The sequence below is a fragment of the Cebidichthys violaceus genome, unplaced genomic scaffold (assembly GCF_023349555.1).
Source record: "Cebidichthys violaceus isolate CVI_PGR_0920_01 unplaced genomic scaffold, fCebVio1.0.p SCAF_48, whole genome shotgun sequence".
Lineage (NCBI taxonomy): Eukaryota > Metazoa > Chordata > Actinopteri > Perciformes > Stichaeidae > Cebidichthys > Cebidichthys violaceus.
The window spans coordinates 1,831,894-1,850,259 of record NW_027176683.1 but is presented as its reverse complement, the minus strand read 5'-3'; the positions used below and the strand labels follow the sequence as shown (position 1 = coordinate 1,850,259).

General features: G+C 46.6%; 2 protein-coding genes across 3 annotated transcripts in view; both read right to left on the bottom strand.

The window, feature by feature from the left end:
* Nucleotides 1-43: 43 nt before the first annotated feature.
* Nucleotides 44-14,550, bottom strand: pi4kb (phosphatidylinositol 4-kinase, catalytic, beta). Of its 2 annotated transcripts, XM_068729849.1 has the most exons (13): nucleotides 14,453-14,550; nucleotides 8,660-9,260; nucleotides 7,718-8,071; nucleotides 6,388-6,432; nucleotides 5,221-5,448; nucleotides 4,862-5,089; nucleotides 4,642-4,751; nucleotides 4,039-4,143; nucleotides 2,407-2,530; nucleotides 2,055-2,320; nucleotides 1,842-1,974; nucleotides 747-867; nucleotides 44-631 (listed from the first exon to the last, which is right to left on the bottom strand). In XM_068729849.1, exons 2-13 carry the CDS (start codon nucleotides 9,227-9,229, stop codon nucleotides 450-452), a joined length of 2,466 nt encoding a protein of 821 aa, XP_068585950.1. In that variant the 5' UTR covers nucleotides 9,230-9,260; nucleotides 14,453-14,550; the 3' UTR covers nucleotides 44-449. The 2 variants fall into 2 exon arrangements, with proteins under 2 accessions (XP_068585950.1, XP_068585951.1); XM_068729850.1 differs by lacking the exon at nucleotides 6,388-6,432.
* Nucleotides 14,551-15,276: 726 nt separating this feature from the next.
* Nucleotides 15,277-18,366, bottom strand: part of selenbp1 (selenium binding protein 1) — a 10,077-nt gene continuing 6,987 nt past the window's right edge. Inside the window, exons 5-12 of the mRNA XM_068729964.1 lie at nucleotides 17,684-17,804; nucleotides 17,408-17,590; nucleotides 16,855-17,036; nucleotides 16,412-16,490; nucleotides 16,180-16,301; nucleotides 16,008-16,100; nucleotides 15,755-15,873; nucleotides 15,277-15,584 (exon numbers count right to left, since the gene is read on the bottom strand). Coding sequence (XP_068586065.1) covers nucleotides 15,422-15,584; nucleotides 15,755-15,873; nucleotides 16,008-16,100; nucleotides 16,180-16,301; nucleotides 16,412-16,490; nucleotides 16,855-17,036; nucleotides 17,408-17,590; nucleotides 17,684-17,804 — 1,062 coding nt within the window. The 3' untranslated portion in view covers nucleotides 15,277-15,421. The remainder of the gene's footprint in view (nucleotides 15,585-15,754; nucleotides 15,874-16,007; nucleotides 16,101-16,179; nucleotides 16,302-16,411; nucleotides 16,491-16,854; nucleotides 17,037-17,407; nucleotides 17,591-17,683; nucleotides 17,805-18,366) is intronic.

Below are 18,366 nucleotides of genomic sequence, written 5' to 3'. Positions count from 1 at the left end.
CTCCATGAACCCCCCCCTCCAAGCTATTAAGAAGCTGAAATAATTATTTTCTGTGACACAGTTTATTTTCGTGGTGTTTTCATTGAACTGGTTCTGGTTCAGTGGTTTTTACAGCTGAAGGGATAAAACATGAATAAACAATCCGTTTCCACGGCAACAGACTCTACCTGCTGAGTGTTCACATTTCAAACTAAAAAAAACTGGGTCTGCTCTCTGATTGGCTAAGAGTCCGGCTGAGCAGCTAATCAGGGACATCTGCCCAAATATGGAAAAAGAAGAAGAAGAAGAAGAAGAAGAAGAAGTGGAATAAGAAGAAGGTATAGTTAGAGGATAAAAGAGGAGGAGGAGGACCAGCAGAGGAAGGCTCATGGTCTCTGAGGTCCAGGTATAAAACAGGAGGATCATCAGTCTCTTCGTTGATCACATGATGTCATGATGACCTCATCGGGTCACATGATCCCATTGGTGAGGTACTGGAAGCCGTCGTACAGCTTGGTGGTCAGAGACCTCATGGACCCGTCCACCAGCTGGTCCACCAACAGCTGCAGCTGCTCCTCCGTCAGACTCATGTGGAACCGTTCCTTCAGACCTCTCATGGTGCTGGAGCCGTGGAAACAGGGCAGCTGGGTTCCTGAGGGGGGGGGGGGGGCATGTTAGCACCTGGTAGAGGTGTGTGTGTAGGTGAATGTGTGTGTGTGTGTGTGTGTGTGTGTGTGTGTGTGTGTGTGTGTGTGTGTGTGTGTTACCTTGCTGCATGATCTCCACTATCTGAAGAACCTTCTCCATGTGTTTTCTGGCTCCTATCAGACCCTGAAGCATCAACATCCTGTAGTAGTTAAACATGTCTCCATCTGGACCGCCCATCACCTGAGAGACACACACACCTTAGAACCTCCTCAGTGATGACTAGAACCTCCTACAGGAACCTTAGAACCTCCTCAGTGATGACTAGAACCTCCTACAGGAACCTTAGAACCTCCTCAGTGATGACTAGAACCTCCTACAGGAACCTTATAACCTCCTCAGTGATGACTTGAACCTCCTAAAGAAACCTTAGAACCTCCTCAGTGATGACTTGAACCTCCTACAGGAACCTTAGAACCTCCTCAGTGATGACTTGAACCTCCTACAGGAACCTTAGAACCTCCACAATGATGACTTGAACCTCCTACAGGAACCTTAGAACCTCCACAGTGACCACTAGAACCCATAAAGTAACCGTAGAACCTCCTCAGTGACCACTAGAACCCATAAAGTAACCATAGAACCTCCACAGTGACCACAAGAACCCATAAAGTAACCTGAGAACCTCCACAGTGACAACTAAAACCTCCTAAAGTAACCGTAGAACCTCCTCAGTGACCAATAGAACCCATAAAGTAACCATAGAACCTCCACAGTGACCACTAGAACCCATAAAGTAACCTAAGAACCTCCTCAGTGACCACTAGAACCCATAAAGTAACCGTAGAACCTCCACAGTGACCACTAAAACCTCTTAAAGTAACCGTAGAACCTTCTCAGTGACCACTAGAACCAATAAAGTAACCGTAGAACCTCCACAGTGACCACTAAAACCTCTTAAAGTAACCGTAGAACCTCCTCAGTGACCACTAGAACCCATAAAGTAACCGTAGAACCTCCACAGTGACCACTAAAACCTCTTAAAGTAACCGTAGAACCTTCTCTGTGACCACTAGAACCCATAAAGTAACCTTAGAACCTCCTCAGTGACCACTAGAACCCATAAAGTAACCGTAGAACCTCCACAGTGACCACTAGAACCCATAAAGTAACCGTAGAACCTCCACAGTGACGACTAGATGAAAACCTTAACTCACATCCACAAACTCGGTGGTGAGTTTGAAGGCGGACGTTTCGAAGCCAAGGTTTTTGGGAGAGCTGGACAGGATGAAGCCGAAGTCGATGTGGATGATGTGACCTTCGGCGTCCATGAGGATGTTCCCGTTGTGCCTGCGAGGACAGGGTCAGGGGTTACTGCACCGCAGGGTTACATCTCTGAGAGTGAAGAGGAGGTGACGTCATGGCCTCACCTGTCCTTGACCTGCAACAGGTAACAGATGAGACTGTATCCGGCACAGCTCTGGACGAAGTTCCTCTGAGCGGACAGGAAGGCCTCGGTGGTCGGAGCTCCGTGCTCCTGCAGGAAGTAGTCCAGCAGAGACAGCTGACTCTGCTTCTTCACCTGGTGGAGGGATACGGCGTTCATCACCGGCTCGATCATCCCGCTGTCCGACGACAGCACCAGGATCTTATAGGGCTTGATCCAGAGGGGGACCCGCTCCTGCTCCCAGATAGACTGCAGGAGGAGGAGTTATATACGTCAGTACTTTACACCTAATTACCTGATTGGATCACGTGACGTTGGTAATGTCACAGCTTTACCTTGAGCTGCTGCAGCACCTGGAAGGCCAGCAGCTCCTGTCTCAGGTCGTCTCCACATTTAACAATGACAGACAGAAGCCTCCAGTGAGGAAGGTGACCGTAAGGAGATCCTTCTCTGATCCTCCTGCAGGGAAACACACAGTCAGGTCTCATATACAGGCAGAAATACACTACAGTCATAAATACACTACAGTCATAAATACACTACATTACAGTCATAAATACACTACAGTCAGAAATACACTACACTACAGTCAGAAATACACTACAGCCAGAAATACACTACAATACAGTCATAAATACAGTACACTACAGTACAGTCATAAATACACTACACTACAGTCATAAATACACTACAGTCATAAATACACTACAACCAGAAATACACTACACTACAGTCATAAATACACTACAGTCAGAAATACACTACAGTCATAAATACACCACACTACAGTCAGAAATACACTACACTACAGTACAGTCAGAAATACGCTAGTCAGAAATACGCTAGTCAGAAATACACTAGTCAGAAATACAGTACACTAGTCAGAAATACAGTACACTACAGTCGGAAATACACTAGTCAGAAATACACTACACTACAGTACAGTCAGAAATACACTACAGTCAGAAATACAGTACAGTCAGAAATACACTACACTACAGTCAGAAATACACTAGTCAGAAATACACTACACTAGTCAGAAATACACTACAGATACACTACAGTCACAAATACACTACATTACAGTCATAAATACACTACAGTCAGAAATACACTACACTACAGTCAGAAATACACTACAGTCAGAAATACACTAGTCAGAAATACACTACAGTCAGAAATACACTACACTACAATCAGAAATACACTACAGTCAGAAATACACCACACTAGTCAGAAATACACTACAGTCAGAAATACACTACACTACAGTACAGTCAGAAATACGCTAGTCAGAAATACAGTACACTACAGTCAGAAATACAGTACACTAGTCGGAAATACACTACAGTCAGAAATACACTACACTACAGTATAGTCAGAAATACACTACAGTCAGAAATACACTACAGTCAGAAATACACTACACTACAGTCAGAAATACACTAGTCAGAAATACACTACACTACAGTCAGAAATACACTACAGATACACTACAGTCAGAAATACACTACACTACAGTCAGAAATACACTACAGTCAGAAAAACACTACAGTCAGAAATACACTAGTCAGAAATACACTACACTACAGTCAGAAATACACTACACTACAGTCAGAAAAACACTACAGTCAGAAATACAGACTACACTAGTCAGAAATACACTACAAATACACTACACTACAGTCAGAAATACACACTACACTACAAATACACTAGTCAGAAATACACTACACTAGTCAGAAATACACTACAGACAGAAATGTATACTATACTACAGTCAGAAATATACACTATACTACAGTCAGAATATACACTATACTACAGTCAGAAATACACACTACACTACAGTCAGAAATACACTACAGTCAGAATATACACTAGTCAGAAATACACTAGTCAGAAATACAGTAAACTACAGTCAGAAATAGAAAACCACCACCACCTCCACCCTGAGCTTCACTTACCGGACCTTCTCCTCCCAGGGCTCCTTCAAGGCCACAGCTGACGGGTCTTCAGGGTCCCGTTTGAACGTGGTGGGAGCCTGAGCCAGCTGCTCTGACAGACGCCGCCTACAACATGCGGAGAGGACAGCGGTAGATACATCATGATCATGTGTTGTTGTTTTCAGAAGTAGAGATTCACTGACTTAACTTATCTACAGAAAGAAACTGTCTACCGGATCGTGTCTCCAGGTGTTTGATAATCTGATCCAGGATCAGTCTCTGGTGACAGAGATCATATCTACTGATGTTCACAAAAGGGGAATATATAACTTGTAGATCCCTGGACACGTTTTTATGACCCTGATAGTAATTATTGATCATTGATGATCCATATTAACAGATACAGCGGTGCTGCTAACGTTACTAGCTCTCCTCCTGTTGGTTTAAACACTGATTGGTTGTTTACAATGAAACATGATCAGAGATCAGAGACTAGAAACACATGTTCTACTGTCAGTAAAACTTTATTGACACTGTGATGGTTAACGTTGGTTATGATGGTCAACCTGTAGAATTAAACTGAGGTTAAGTATTAAACATGAACCATGTGTACTGTGAGTGTACCTGATGTCTCCAGCAGCGATGAACACTGGCTCTTTGCTCTCCAGACTGGTGATGCTGTCCACTGAGAACTGGCTGATGTTGTCACAGCTGTTGGTGTGGATCTCTGGGAGCTGCAGGAAGGAACGTCAGCGTATTCATTAAAACACCCGTGGTGTTCCTCGGCTCCATTCTCGGCCCCCTTTGGTTCTTCCTAAACATGAATCTAAGAGTTCTGTCTCACCTCCACCTGCAGCTCCCCGATGTCGTCCACGGACCAGGCCTCGTCGTCGTTGTCGTAGTTGGGCACCGTGGAGAAGCTGCCGGCTCTCTGGTCCGCCGTCATGCCGCAGTCCGGCAGGTTCTCCACGGAACGGGTGCTCCTGATGCGGTTCTCCGGGATCCGGATCGGAACGCTGGACGTCTCGAAGTTCTCGCACTCCAGGACCTCCACGTAGATCAGGTACGGAGCCTGGGGGGGGGGGGCACAGAGGTCCACACAAAGGTCACATGACCGGCAAGAGTGATGTCACGTCTGTATTTGAATATACATTTTTCATATATACAGTATATACTGTACATATATAAATATAGGTCTCTGACCTTGTCTTTGGAGTTGAGCACCACAGCCTGAGTGTGGGGCACTCTGACCACATGGTGGTCGAAGGCCGCCGTCGGCAGCCAGACTCGAGCCGGCAGCTTGTGGTTGAGCAGCGACAGTTCTGAGATCAGCCGCTGAGTCTTCTGCTCTTTGGTCGGCAGCGTCGCCAAACGCTTACCGATCCCCATCAGAGACTTTATGAACTCCCTCTGAGGAGCCAGACGCACCGGCTGAGAGACAGACGGGGGGGGAGAGACAAAGAAAGAGACAGAGACAGAGAGAAAGAGAGAGACAGAGACATAGAGAGAGAGAGACAGAGAGAGAAAGATACAGAGAGAGAGACACAGAGAGAGACATAGAGAGAGAGAGAGAAAGAAAGAGAGAGACAGAGACATAGAGAGAGTGAGACAGAGAGAGAGAGACAGAGACATAGAGAGAGAGAGACAGAGAAAGAAAGAGACAGAGACATAGAGAGAGAGAGAGAGAGAGACAGAGACAGAGAGAGAGAAAGAAAGAGAGAGAGAGACATAGAGAGAGCGAGAGAGACATGTTAGACTGTGTTGGTGGTTAAAGTCTCACCTGTCTGTCCTCTAAGAGACAGGTGAAGGTTTGATGTTTGTGTGTCAGGTTTGTTCTGACAAACAAACGTTTTTATATGAAGTCTGAAACTGTTGACACCTCTAATACTGTATATCAATACTCTAATACTGTATATCAATACTCTAATACTGTATATCAATACTCTAATACTGTATATCAATACTCAACGTAAAGTACATTTTAGAGGCCTTTAGATGAGCTGTGATTGGACCAACATGAATATCAAACATGTATATTTACTGATATTGATCCGACCACATCAGCTGATCGTCCTGTTGGTATTATAATGAAGACATCAACATAAATAACAAACCCGACACACAAACACATGACCATCCTCTCTGCGTCCTGATTGGTTCACCCACAACATCAAACAGCTGATTGGATCCAACAGAAACATAAAGAATTACTGACGAGTCCACCGACGTCCTGCAGGTGTGATTATTTATTCAGAACCAGCAGGACGTCTGTCGACTTCACCTCACACTGAACCAGAACCCACAACCTCCATCACAGACTTCATTTCCCACAATGCACCCTGGAGGAGAACATGACGCTGGTGAACTTACGGGACGAGTCTTAAACTCCAGACTGTCTGAGCTGGAGCTGCTGTCCTGAAGAGGTCAGAGGTCAGAGGGATTAGAGGATGTGGACTCAGATCCACTTTTATTTCCTTTGTTTGTTTCATTAAAACTTGGATTTAGTTTAAACTGTCCAGATTCTTTGTAAAGTATGTGTGATGAATAAATAGTGGATGAACTGTTTTCAGGAGAGCTGGTGGGATTCATGACATCATCGATTACAAAAACAGGTTGATTTGCATAATGAGCATGAATTATCCTGAAGAACCAGCAGGAGCTAAAAAACATCGACCACGATCCTCTTAAGTGTGGAAATATTATAGACGGAGATGAAACAACATGGTGCTCTTTTAACTCTGCAAACTGGAACTGGTTTATCACAACAGTACAACAGCCCGACTGTAGTTTACAGCCCGACTGTAGTTAACAGCCCGACTGTAGTTTACAGCCCGACTGTAGTTTACAGCCCGACTGTAGTTTACAGCCCGACTGTAGTTAACAGCCCGACTGTAGTTTACAGCCCGACTGTAGTTAACAGCCCGACTGTAGTTAACAGCCCGACTGTAGTTTACAGCCCGACTGTAGTTACAATCTGTAAATTTTTGCCTCACACTGATGTAAAAATACATTTGATTATCTTAATTGCATATTAATCCAGTGATGAAATTGAACCATGTAATAACCATGTTGAGTTTGAAGTCAAGTACTTCACTGCTATGAAAACAGTGATTTAATTAAAGTAATTATTGTGTCAGACAGGGTTCATTCTCCTGTTACATTTGTTTGTGTTCAAGCGAAGATGGTTGAATAAAAGACTCAAATATTAAATATGAATATTTGATATGTATTTTGGGTAAATTAATTGTTATATGAATCTGTTATTGAGAAACTTGAGAATAATCAATCAATGAATCGATTGATCAATAAAAACAAACCTTTGGTCGTTAAATCGTCGTATTTCATCTCATGTCACTGTGTGAATGTTTACTTCAGTTATGTCAACACAATATTTCAAGTTACATGATTTTCATATGTAATGTCTCCATAATTAATGCAAAAGGTCAAATTGAGAATTAGCATATGTATTGTTATTAAATATATATATATATGGTAATAATTACAATATATTAACAGACTCCTGAAGACTAAAGGAGTTCAAAGGTCTTCTACTACTTTTTATTTGGTTTTATTGTCGTTTTATCGCAAAAGAGAACATCACTTCTCGTCGACTAAATCAATGATATAATCTGTGGTTTGAAGTCAGTGGAGGATCTTTGCGTCATCAGATCCACCGGACCCCCACAGGAGCCGGTCTTACCTCGTCCTGGCTGCTCTCCACCTTCGGGTTGCTGGCCGTCCTCTTCAGGTTGCTGCTCAGACTGATGCTGACGGTGGCGTCCGACTTGGAGCGCTGATGTGTGCGTTTGGAGGGCGACAGGCTGTGCTCGCCGGCGGTGGACGCCGCCAACGGACAGAAAGGCGTCAGAGTCAGAGTCAGGGGGTCTCTGCGGACCCGGGACCCCGATGGTTTGAGTTCATCGGACAGGATGAGCTTCCTCAGCTTGGTGCCTCTGGAGTGACGCTGCGTGGAGATGTGCATGTCGGAGGAGTACGCTCCCAGCAGCCAGGCGCAGCGCAGGCTGAAGGAGATGCTCTGTCTGCAGCGGTGCACCTGAACGCAACACGCAGGGGTCAAAGGTGTATTAATATTATACACACGCACGCACGCACGCACGCACGCACGCACGCACGCACACACATTAAGTCTACTTTGGACGCGCTGCAGTGTCGTTAATCCTCAAAGTTTATAGTAATTAAGATCAGAGCTTTTCAAACATGACTAATAAAAACATGAATATGATTTTATATAATTCATTTTTAGAAGCTTTTAGAAACAGGAAGTGTTAAAAATCTACATGTGAGTAAATATTTATCATCCAAATGAAATAGTTTGGAGGATGTTCAACCTTTTCTTTGTGACACATTGAATACGTGACGCGTTTCTTGATTGAAGGTGATGAGGTAGTTTATAGATGATCAGCTCTGCTCTCTGTAGTGGTTTGTGTTGTTTAGTGGAGGCGCTAAGCTACGATGCTACGCTACAAACAAAGCTTTACTGTTGATACGAGGTTTATGTATTATTAATGAATACGTAATAATTATTAAGTTTACGTGCGTCTAACTTTCACCCTCAACATAAAGGCCAATCAGAGCCTGACGTTCTGTTTAAGCCCCGCCCCTCGCCACAGGCCACACCCACCACGTAAGGCTTGATGGCGTCCCCGACGTCCTCGTCCATGTGGATGTACATGTTGAGCAGCTGCGGCAGGTAGAAGTCCACGTCGTCGTGGGCAAAGCTGAAGAGCCGGTTCCCGATGTAGGCCTGCACCCCCGGCTCCTTGGAGCTGTGCAGGTAGGAGATCGCCATGGAGACGTCGAACAGCTTGGACTCAAACAGGCGGAGCAGCCACGACTGTTTGGACGGGTTGTGTCTCTGGCGCCGCCGGGCGCTCTTCACCGAGCCGGGGGCCGGGCCCTCGGGGTCGTCCGCCGGCGGTTTCACCGGGATGCTTAACGGTAGCTCGGGTTCAGGCTCCGCCTCCTTGTCAGGCCCCGCCTCCCCATTGGGCAGGTCGGCGACATCGTCCACCTGGTGGAGCTTCACCTGCTGCAGAACCTCCCGACACGCCCGCTGGGCCACCTCGGCGTCGATCACTGGGCCGAGCTCGCCCCCGGCCTCGCTGATCACGCCCAGGGGGGGGGTGACGGGGCAGGGACTGTTCTCATCACAGGGGGAGGGGGGGGGAAGCTCCGGCTCCATGTCCTCCATCGTGACCGCCGGGAAGCTCCGCCCTCATCCGCTGAAACAGAGGAGAGGTCAAAGGTCAAAGAACTGTCTCTCTTCTGATTGGACGTCAGTACGCTAACGTCTCCTCTCGTGACTCGTGAGGAGACAAGGAGAGAGGAGAGAGGAGGCTTCTAGGAGAAGTCAAAAGTGTTTCTTTTGTTAAAGTCTTTCTGTTGAAGAAAAAACCTCAAAACCACATCAGGACGAAAGAAGCTCCTCCTTTAAAGCCTGTTACCTCATCTCCTCGTCTCCTCGTCCCCTCACCTCCTCGTCTCCTCAGCTCCTCAGCCCCTCATCTCACGTGGGAGGGACTAGAGACGTGAGGAAAGGAGGCGAGGAAAGGAACTGAGGAGACACGTTAGCACAATAAAAGTTAGTGTGTGTGTGTGTTAGTGTGTGTGTTAGTGTGTGTGTGTGTGTGTTAGTGTTAGTGTTAGTGTTAGTGTGTGTGTGTGTGTGTGTGTGTGTGTGTGTGTGTGTGTTAGTGTGTGTGTGTGTGTTAGTGCGTGTGTGTGTGTGTGTTAGTGTGTGTGTGTGTGTGTGTTAGTGTGTGTGTGTGTGTGTGTTAGTGTGTGTGTTAGTGTGTGTGTGTGTGTGTGTGTGTTAGTGTGTGTGTGTTAGTGCGTGTGTGTGTTAGTGTGTGTGTGTGTGTGTGTTAGTGTGTGTGTTAGTGTGTGTAGATTCCAGAGGGAGTGACACAGTCAGAATGAAGCAGATCTGAGATCAGTGAGTAGATCAGTTATTATGACTTCATTGATCTGATCATGATGTCACAATAACAACTTAATATAATCAATAAATACATATTCTGCATCTATTACATTACATTACATTACATTACAGTCATTTAGCAGACACTTTTATCCAAAGCGACTTACAATAAGTGCATCAACATTGGTAATCAAAAGAACTACTAGTCACCAGAAGTCATAAGTACATTTCCTTTAAACAAGCATCTAAGAGCATGAAGCAGAGCATAACTCAGAGCCAAAGTACAGAAACAAGAGAATCAGTTAGTGCTATAAGTAATACGAATACAATAAGTGAAACAAGCTAGTATGAAAACAATAAGTGCTAAGTGGAAGGCTCAGGGTAGCACTTCCTGAAGAGGAGGGTCTTCAGCCTGATGAAAGATGGGCAGCAACTCCGCTGTCCTGACGTCAGTGGGAAGTTCATTCCACCACTGTGGGGCCAGGACAGAAAACAGACGTGACCGGGTCGATCGGCCGCCAGGACCTCTGAGCGACGGGGCGACCGATCGCCCCGAGGCAGCAGAGAGAAGTGGTCGGGCAGGGGTGTGAGGCTTGACCGTGGTCTGGAGATAGGAAGGAGCTGTTCCTTTCACTGCCCTGTATTCTAGCACCAGAGTCTTAAACTGGATGAGCTCTTACAGGTAGCCAGTGTAGAGAACGGAGAAAGGAAGTTGTGTGGGAGAACTTGGGGCGATTGAACACCAGGCGAGCTGCAGCTTTCTGGACAAGCTCCAGAGGTCTGATGGCCGACGCCGGGGCTCTGAAGAGTAGAGAGTGTCAGTAGTCCAGACGGGAGATGACAAGAGCCTGGATGAGAACCTGCGCCGTCTCGTCAGTCAGGAAGGGATGAATCCTCCTGATGTTGTAGAGCAGGAATCTGCAGGAGCGTGTAACGGATGAAATGTTTGCTGAGAATGACAGTTGGTCATCCAGGGTCACACCCAGGTTCCTCTCAGTCCGAGTCGGCGTCACCACGGTATCATCAATGGTGATGGACAGGTCCCGGTGCGGGCAACCCTTCACCAGGAGGAACAGTAGCTCAGTTTTGTCTAGGTTGAGCTTGAGGTGGTGTGTCGTCATCCACTTCCAGATGTCAGCCAAACACGCAGCGATGCGCGTCTCCACTTGGGTGTCACCGGGGGGAAATGACAAGACCAGCTGGGTGTCATCGGCATAACAATGGTAGGAGAAGTCATGCGAGCGAATAACAGAACCCAGAGATGTTGTGTAGAGCGAGAAGAGAAGGGGGCCCAGAACTGAACCTTGCGGAACCCCCGTAGTCAGCGTGCGTGGTTCCGACACGGTCCCCCTCAAGGTCACCTGGTAGGATCGACCCATCAGGTAGGATGCAAACAGGGAGAGTGCAGAGCCTGAGACGCCCATCCCCTCGAGGGATGAGAGGAGGATTTGATGGTTCACAGTGTCAAACGCCGCAGACAAGTCCAGGAGAATCAGGACAGAGGAGAGAGAGTTAGCTCTCGCGGCGTGAAACGACTCTGTCACCGCAAGGAGGGCCGTCTCTGTCGAGTGACCCACTTTGAACCCGGACTGGTGGGGGTCCAAAAGGCTGTTTTGGTGGAGATAGGAAGACAGTTGGTTAAAGACAGCACGTTCAAGTGTTTTGGATAGAAAGGGTAGAAGAGAAACCGGTCTGAAGTTCTTGACATCAGAGGGGTCAAGTGATGGTTTCTTCAGAAGGGGGGTGACTCTGGCGGTCTTGAAGGCCGTGGGAAAGCATCCTGAAACAAGAGATGTGTTGATGAGGTGGGTGAGGAAAGGAAGGAGTTCAGTCGCAATAGACTGAAGAAGAGGGGAAGGGATCGGGTCAAGGGAGCACGTGGTGGGGCGGTTAGACGTAACAAGGTTGAGGACCTCGTTAGGGGAGAGAGGAGCCAGAAAGGGTAAGATGGGGCGTGGAGATGGGAGGGAGAGCTGTGGGGGCAGGATTGGACAGGGAGAGAGGGGCTGAGAGAAGGAGGATCTGATATCGTTTACCTTCTTGTCAAAGAAGTTGGCGAAATCATCAGGGAGAAGGGAGGAAGTAGGAGGAGAGGGTGGGGGTTGGAGGAGTGAAGTGAAAGTTTCAAAGAGTTTTTTAGGATTGGAAGCAGAGGTTAGGATTTTAGAGCGGAAGAACGCAGCTTTAGCAGTAGATAGAGAGGAGGAAATAGTGGAAAGAAGAGTTTTGAAGTTAAGAAGGTCCTCCGGGAGTTTGCCTTTTCTCCATTTACGCTCAGCCTCTCTTAGGCTCCGTCTATCAGTACGCACTGAGTCCGACAGCCACGGGGCAGGTGGAGTTGGGCGTGCAGGCCTGGAGGTGAAGGGACAGAGTTTGTCCAAAGAAGAAGTAAGGGTGGAGAGGAGAAGATCAGTAGCAGTATCAGGGGATAGGAGAGAGAAGGATTCAGGGTCAGGGAGAGCAGAGGTGACAGAAGAGGAAAGATCAGCAGGGGAGAGGGAGCGGAGATGACTCCGGGTAGAAACCATGTGGGTAGGTGGAGGAAGTGATGGAGCAGAGGATAGGGAGAGGGAGTAGGACATGAAATAGTGGTCAGAGAGCTGGAGGGGAGTGACAGAGAGGTTAGCAGTAGAACAGTGCCTAGTGAAGATAAGATCCAGCTGGTTGCCTTGTGGGTAGGAGGAGAAGAAGAGTGGTAAAGGTCAAAGGAGGAGAGGAATGAAAGAAGAGGTTCAAGCTTATCGGTCTGGATGTTGACGTCACCGAGCAGGATGAGCGCCGAGCCGTCGTCATGGAAGTGCGAGACTAATGTGTCGAGCTCCTCCAGGAACTCACCAAGAGGCCCTGGTGGGCGATACGCAACAGCAATGGTGAGCTTGACTGGATAAGTGACAGTAACAGCATGAAATTCGAAAGAGGACGGGGAGAACTGAGGAACAGAGACAAGAGAGTATTTCCATTTTGGGGAAATTAGCAGGCCAGTACCACCACCCCGCCTCACAGCTCTGGGAGTGTGAGAGAAAGAGACACATCTGACAGAGCTGAGGGTGTGGTGATGTTTTCTGGTGTGATCCAGGTCTCAGTTAGAGCAAGAAAGTTAAGGGAGAGCAAGGAAGCGTAACCCGAGATGAACTCAGCTTTCGGCACTGCCGACTGGCAGTTCCAGAGTCCCCCCGCCACCACTCGCTCGCCCCGAGCTGAGAGAGTAGGATAGATGAGGTTAGTGGGGTCGCGGCTCCTGAAAGCTGCCCAATGTCTACGTGACCGCCGGGCAGAGGACCGGACAGAGATAGGATGCAGACACATGGTAGTACACGCTGGAGAAGTCTCAGCTTGACGAAGTCGGGCGTGAAAAAGTCGGCCTGTTGCCTTCGTTTGCCAGACGCTTGAAAGCTGAGGCTTCCAGCAGTGGTTAAGTACAGCTATCTACTGATTGCTCATTGTCTGCCAGGAGTGGAAGCTCCTCCTTTGCAATCAGTGAACCAGGCTTGATCAAACAAGCCGTTTCAAACAAGCAGAAACTCAGACAGCACTTCACAACTGAGGCCACTGAGACAGGCCTAAGGACAGCTATCGAGACAGTTCAAAGCAGGTTCCTTTAAAACAGGCCTAAGTACAGTTTAAAGAGTAAGAACAAGATACTTATCAAATGCAGGTGAGTTTAGAAGTTCAGCTGGTCCACCAGGAGACGGATACATCATGAACACTTTGAGTATATATCATGCTAGTATTTGTGTACTTTCTCTTTACATAACTGTACTTGTAACGGAATACTTCTACACCGCGGTATTAGTACTTTAACAGAGTACCTCTACACCGCGGTATTAGTATTTTAACAGAGTACTTCTACACCGCGGTATTAGTACTTTAACAGACTACCTCTACACCGCGGTATTAGTACTTTAACAGAGTACTTCTACACCGTGGTATTAGTACTTTAACAGACTACCTCTACACCGCGGTATTAGTACTTTAACAGACTACCTCTACACCGCGGTATTAGTACTTTAACAGAGTACTTCTACACCGTGGTATTAGTACTTTAACAGAAGTCAGCTGATGCTAGCTTAGCTTAGCTTTGTATTTAAAGATCGCTAGTTGTTAGCATTAGCTCCGACTCGCTCAAGTGTAAAGTTCAGTCATCAACAGACTGTTAGCTTAGCTAAGCTTAGCTTACTGTGGATGAACTTTAGCTTTAGTTGAGACGCAGCTACCGTTAGCCAGCTAACTTAACATTAGCATCGTCCTGTAGCTGGTTAGCTTAAGAGATTAAACACACCAACGCTAACAAGCTAATGCCTCTAGCTCCGGTTAATGTTAGCATTAGCATTAGCCGGATAAATATCAGGCCAACTGTTGCTAACTTCGCTCGGCTTGTTTTTTAGTTTTTTTAAGCTGTATTATATGCTAAGCTAACGCTAGCTCCGTCTCAGTCGCAGGTGAGCTCTTCTAGGTGCAGTGACGTGTCTGTGTGTGTACAGGTGAGTCCGTTACCTGGTGACCGTTCAGTGCGTTAGAAGCGATGTTTTATGTCCCGTTTGTCTCCATTGATGCGCTCTGATCGTCATGTCAACAGTATTAGCTAGCGGCTCCTTCTTCTTCTGCTGCTCTTTTCCCGGTCGGTTTCCGGCGCAGTGCTGCCACCTGCTGGCCCGGAGTCTGACCTACAGGTACTGCAGGTTACTACAGTTTGTACTTAGGAGAGTGTATTAACCTGATATACAGTTATATTATTATTATATATTAACCGGAGGAAAGAGAAGTATTCTGATGTTTTACTGCAAAAATAGTACTAATACATTGTATATATGGTAGAAATACTATGTTACAAGTAAAAGTAATCACTATGCAGAATAGTACATGTTATGTTATAGTATTCTGATCATAGAAGCATTAATGTGTTCATCACTTTAAAGGTGGAGCTCATCTTAATGACTTTATATAATCTATAATAATAAATCATCATTCATTAGTTGATTAATAATCTGTCAGATAAATGTAGTAAAAGTACAATATTTACTCTGAGATGTAGTAGAAAGTACAGCACAAGTACCTGTTCTATACTGCTACTGTAAATATTAAATTATTTTTGTATACTTTATTATATTGTATATGATATTATATGATATATATGTATCGTATTTTATGATATGATATATTATATTATATTTTATTTTATTTTATCACACTTTATTCTTCCCTTTAAATGTGTGCTTGTTTCCAGGTGAGTGTATCAGACACACTTCAAACTGAACTTTATTTAAACACTGTGTGTTAACAGGGAGTGCTGCAGGTCAGACAGACTGAAACTCACAGTGAACTTTTTAACAGTTTTATTTCACCAGAACATTTGAACCAGAACCAGTTCAGGTTCTATGAATGAGAAACAGAACGTGTCCACCTGGATCAGGTCTCAGGTGGTCTGGATCAGGTCTCAGGTGGTCTGGATCAGGTCTCAGGTATCTACAGCCAGATGTCAGACGTACAGTCTCCTCCAGGGTAACGGAGCTCGTGAGCCAGAGACGGACCTCCAGGTTCTTTACCGAAGTCCACCAGGAAGTTCTCATTCACAGAGAGGCCCCCATCCACTGAGTCCACATCGATCTGCATCATCACGGAGCCCTCTCTGCACAGACAGAGAGACAGACAGAGAGAGAGAGAGACAGACAGACAGACAGACAGACAGACAGACAGACAGACAGACAGACAGACAGACAGACAGACAGACAGACCATCAGTCTGTAGCAGTAGTCGTACTACAGTATGTTGCCGTAGGAGTACTACAGTAGTACTCACTTGGCCATGTCGGGGTAGAACTGTTTGTCCCAGCCGCTGTAGAGAGACGTCGTCACATAAAGTCTCCGACCGTCTAAACTCAGCTGTAACATCTGAGGACCTCCAGGGACGCGCCTCCCCTGAGAGACAGACAGGTAGAGATCAACAAACAATCATAAAGCAGAGGATAGAAGACTGGATGTTGGACAGCAAGACAAGTCCATCCTGTCCTGTCTCACAGTCTCCTGTCTCTCTCTCATCCTGTCTGTGGTACCTGGATGAAGCGTGGGTGGGGCTGCGGCTGGTTCTCCGGGTCTTCCAGGACTCTGACGGGACCGTCACTGACGATGCTTCCTCCCAGAAACACCTGGAACAGACAGACAGGTGAGCTGTCTCACTCTGAAGCTTTTCACCTTCTAGTCACCGGACAGGTGTAACGTTCAGACCTGGCCGACCAATCGTGGGTTCCTCCTGTCTGTGATGTCATACTGTCTGATGTCACCGTGGAGCCAGTTGCTGAAGTAGAGATAACGGTCGTCCAACGAGATCAGGATGTCTGTGATCAGACCTGCGCAGACAGACAGGAAACCAGTCATGCAACCAGACAGACAGACAGATAGGCAGGCAAGCAGGCAGGCAGGCAGACAAACAGGCAGACAAACAGGCAGACAGACTTACCAGGCATCTCAGGTAGCACCCATCCCTCTACCTTCTTACTGGGAATGTTGATCACTTTCTCTGCAGCCCAGTCACCTTTCTGAAGACACACAAAGCCAGTCTGAAGTAACACAATTATCTCTGTGCTTTGAGCTAAAGGCTAACATCAGCATGCTAACATGCTAACTGTGGTACTAACTATCGCCTTACTTTGATCTAGAACCTTATGGTACTAACTTGAGTCTAGCTGGGTTCTAGAGCCTTGTGGTACCAACTAAAGCTTACTTGGATCTAGAACCCTGTTGTACTGACTGGAGTCTCGCTGGGTTCTAGGGACCTGTGGTACCAACTAAAGCCTTACTTAGATCTAGAACCTTATGGTACTGACTTAAGTCTCCCTGGGTTCTAGAGCCCTGTGGTACTAACTATAGCCTTACTTGGATCCAGAACCCTGTTGTACTGACCGGTGTTTTGTAGAATCTAAAGACCACAGACTTCAGAGCACATCCCACGTAGCCCTCTGTGGCATCGGGGTCATGAAGGAATCGGATCTCAAGGGGAATGGCCCCCTCCTCCCCCAGATCGAGGGTCTGCAGCTTCCTGTGGGTGGTCCAGTCCCAAACATGGATGGAGCTGCCGTAGAGTCCTGGAACACCAACACCAATGAACTTGACTAGTTATCAGACAGAATTGTCAACGTTTATTCACAATGGTGCTGATTGGCTCATTGTTAGTCCCCCTTGTTCTGCTCGTTGGCTCGATTACGTCACAATACCAGACAAATCAATCGACTCGAACTTGGTGAACTGGGTGGATTCAAAGGTCTGGACCCAGGAAATAGATACTGTACCCTAATGTCTTACTGGAAGTGGAACAAAGAGCCCCACGTGATAAAGACTCAAGTCTTTCTAGGATCAAGAACTTTGTGATACCAACTGGATTTGTACTGGCATTGGAACCTAGAACCTGATTGGGGTCTTACTGGGAGGATTGAAGAAAGATTTCCTCTCAACTCACCTTCTTTGACATGTGCGGGATTAAAACCATCAGCCAGAGCTTTGGGAGCACCCCATTCAGTGCTGATCATCACGTTGTGTCGAGGTTGGTACCAGAAGTCGTATCCAAAAGGCGCCGCTTCACCCGGGTGCTCCCAGTTACCGACCACCTCGAACGTCTCACCGTCCAGCAGGACGAAACCACCTGAAGAGGAACGACAGCAGGCGCATCACTGATACCGACCACCAGGGGGCGCTGAGTGCGTCTTTAACGTCACACGGTTGCCGGTCGTCTCACCTTTGCCGTTGCCGGACGGGTCTCCGATACAGCTGATCATGATCTGGCCGTTGCCCAGACAGTGAGTGGTGTGAGGGTTCGCCAGGTCACACTTCCAGTACATATCAACAGGCTCCACCACCTGAAGACAGAACAGAACCACAACAATTTCATCTTCATGCAGTCAAAATAAAGTATTTTTTTTATTCATAAAGCACTTTCAAAACCAAAGCTCTTCTGAAGGGAGTCTATCTAAAGATCTAGAGGGGTAACGTCTACCTCAGCAGAAAACCTCTGGTTCTTTAAGAGAACCAGAGGTTCAAAGCTTCATGTGTTAAAGCTGCATTCTCTCTAGTGTCCACCAGGGGGCGACTCCTCTGGTTGTATAGAAGTCTAGTCTAAAATGACTCTACTTCTCTCTTGATTTATTATATAAACATGAGTTTATGGTCTCAATCTCTAGTTTACAGTCTTCTTCAATACAGCATGATGTTCATTTAGTACATTATGGTCCATTTAGAGTCAAACAGACCATAAAGCAGGGGATGCTTTAGGGGCGGGGCTACACAGTGATTGACAGGTATACAGCGTCTCTACATCCTCCTGAGAATTAAGTCTCTCTCTTCTGTGTGTTTCTTATCAGAGCTTCTCCTTGTTTTGTTCACACAGCCGGCTGACCTCGCCTTTTAGTGCACGTTAGTTAC

What these genes read in the sequence shown, in the direction of transcription:
- pi4kb (XM_068729849.1), bottom strand. Translation starts at nt 9,229, where the DNA reads ATGGAGGACATGGAGCCGGAGCTTCCCCCCCCCTCCCCCTGTGATGAG. An exon ending in ACGCCATCAAGCCTTACGTG is followed by an intron (nt 8,072 to 8,659) that starts GTGGGTGTGGCC and finishes TGTTGCGTTCAG; the next exon opens with GTGCACCGCTGCAGACAGAG. An exon ending in TCACCACCGAGTTTGTGGAT is followed by an intron (nt 868 to 1,841) that starts GTGAGTTAAGGT and finishes TGTGTCTCTCAG; the next exon opens with GTGATGGGCGGTCCAGATGG.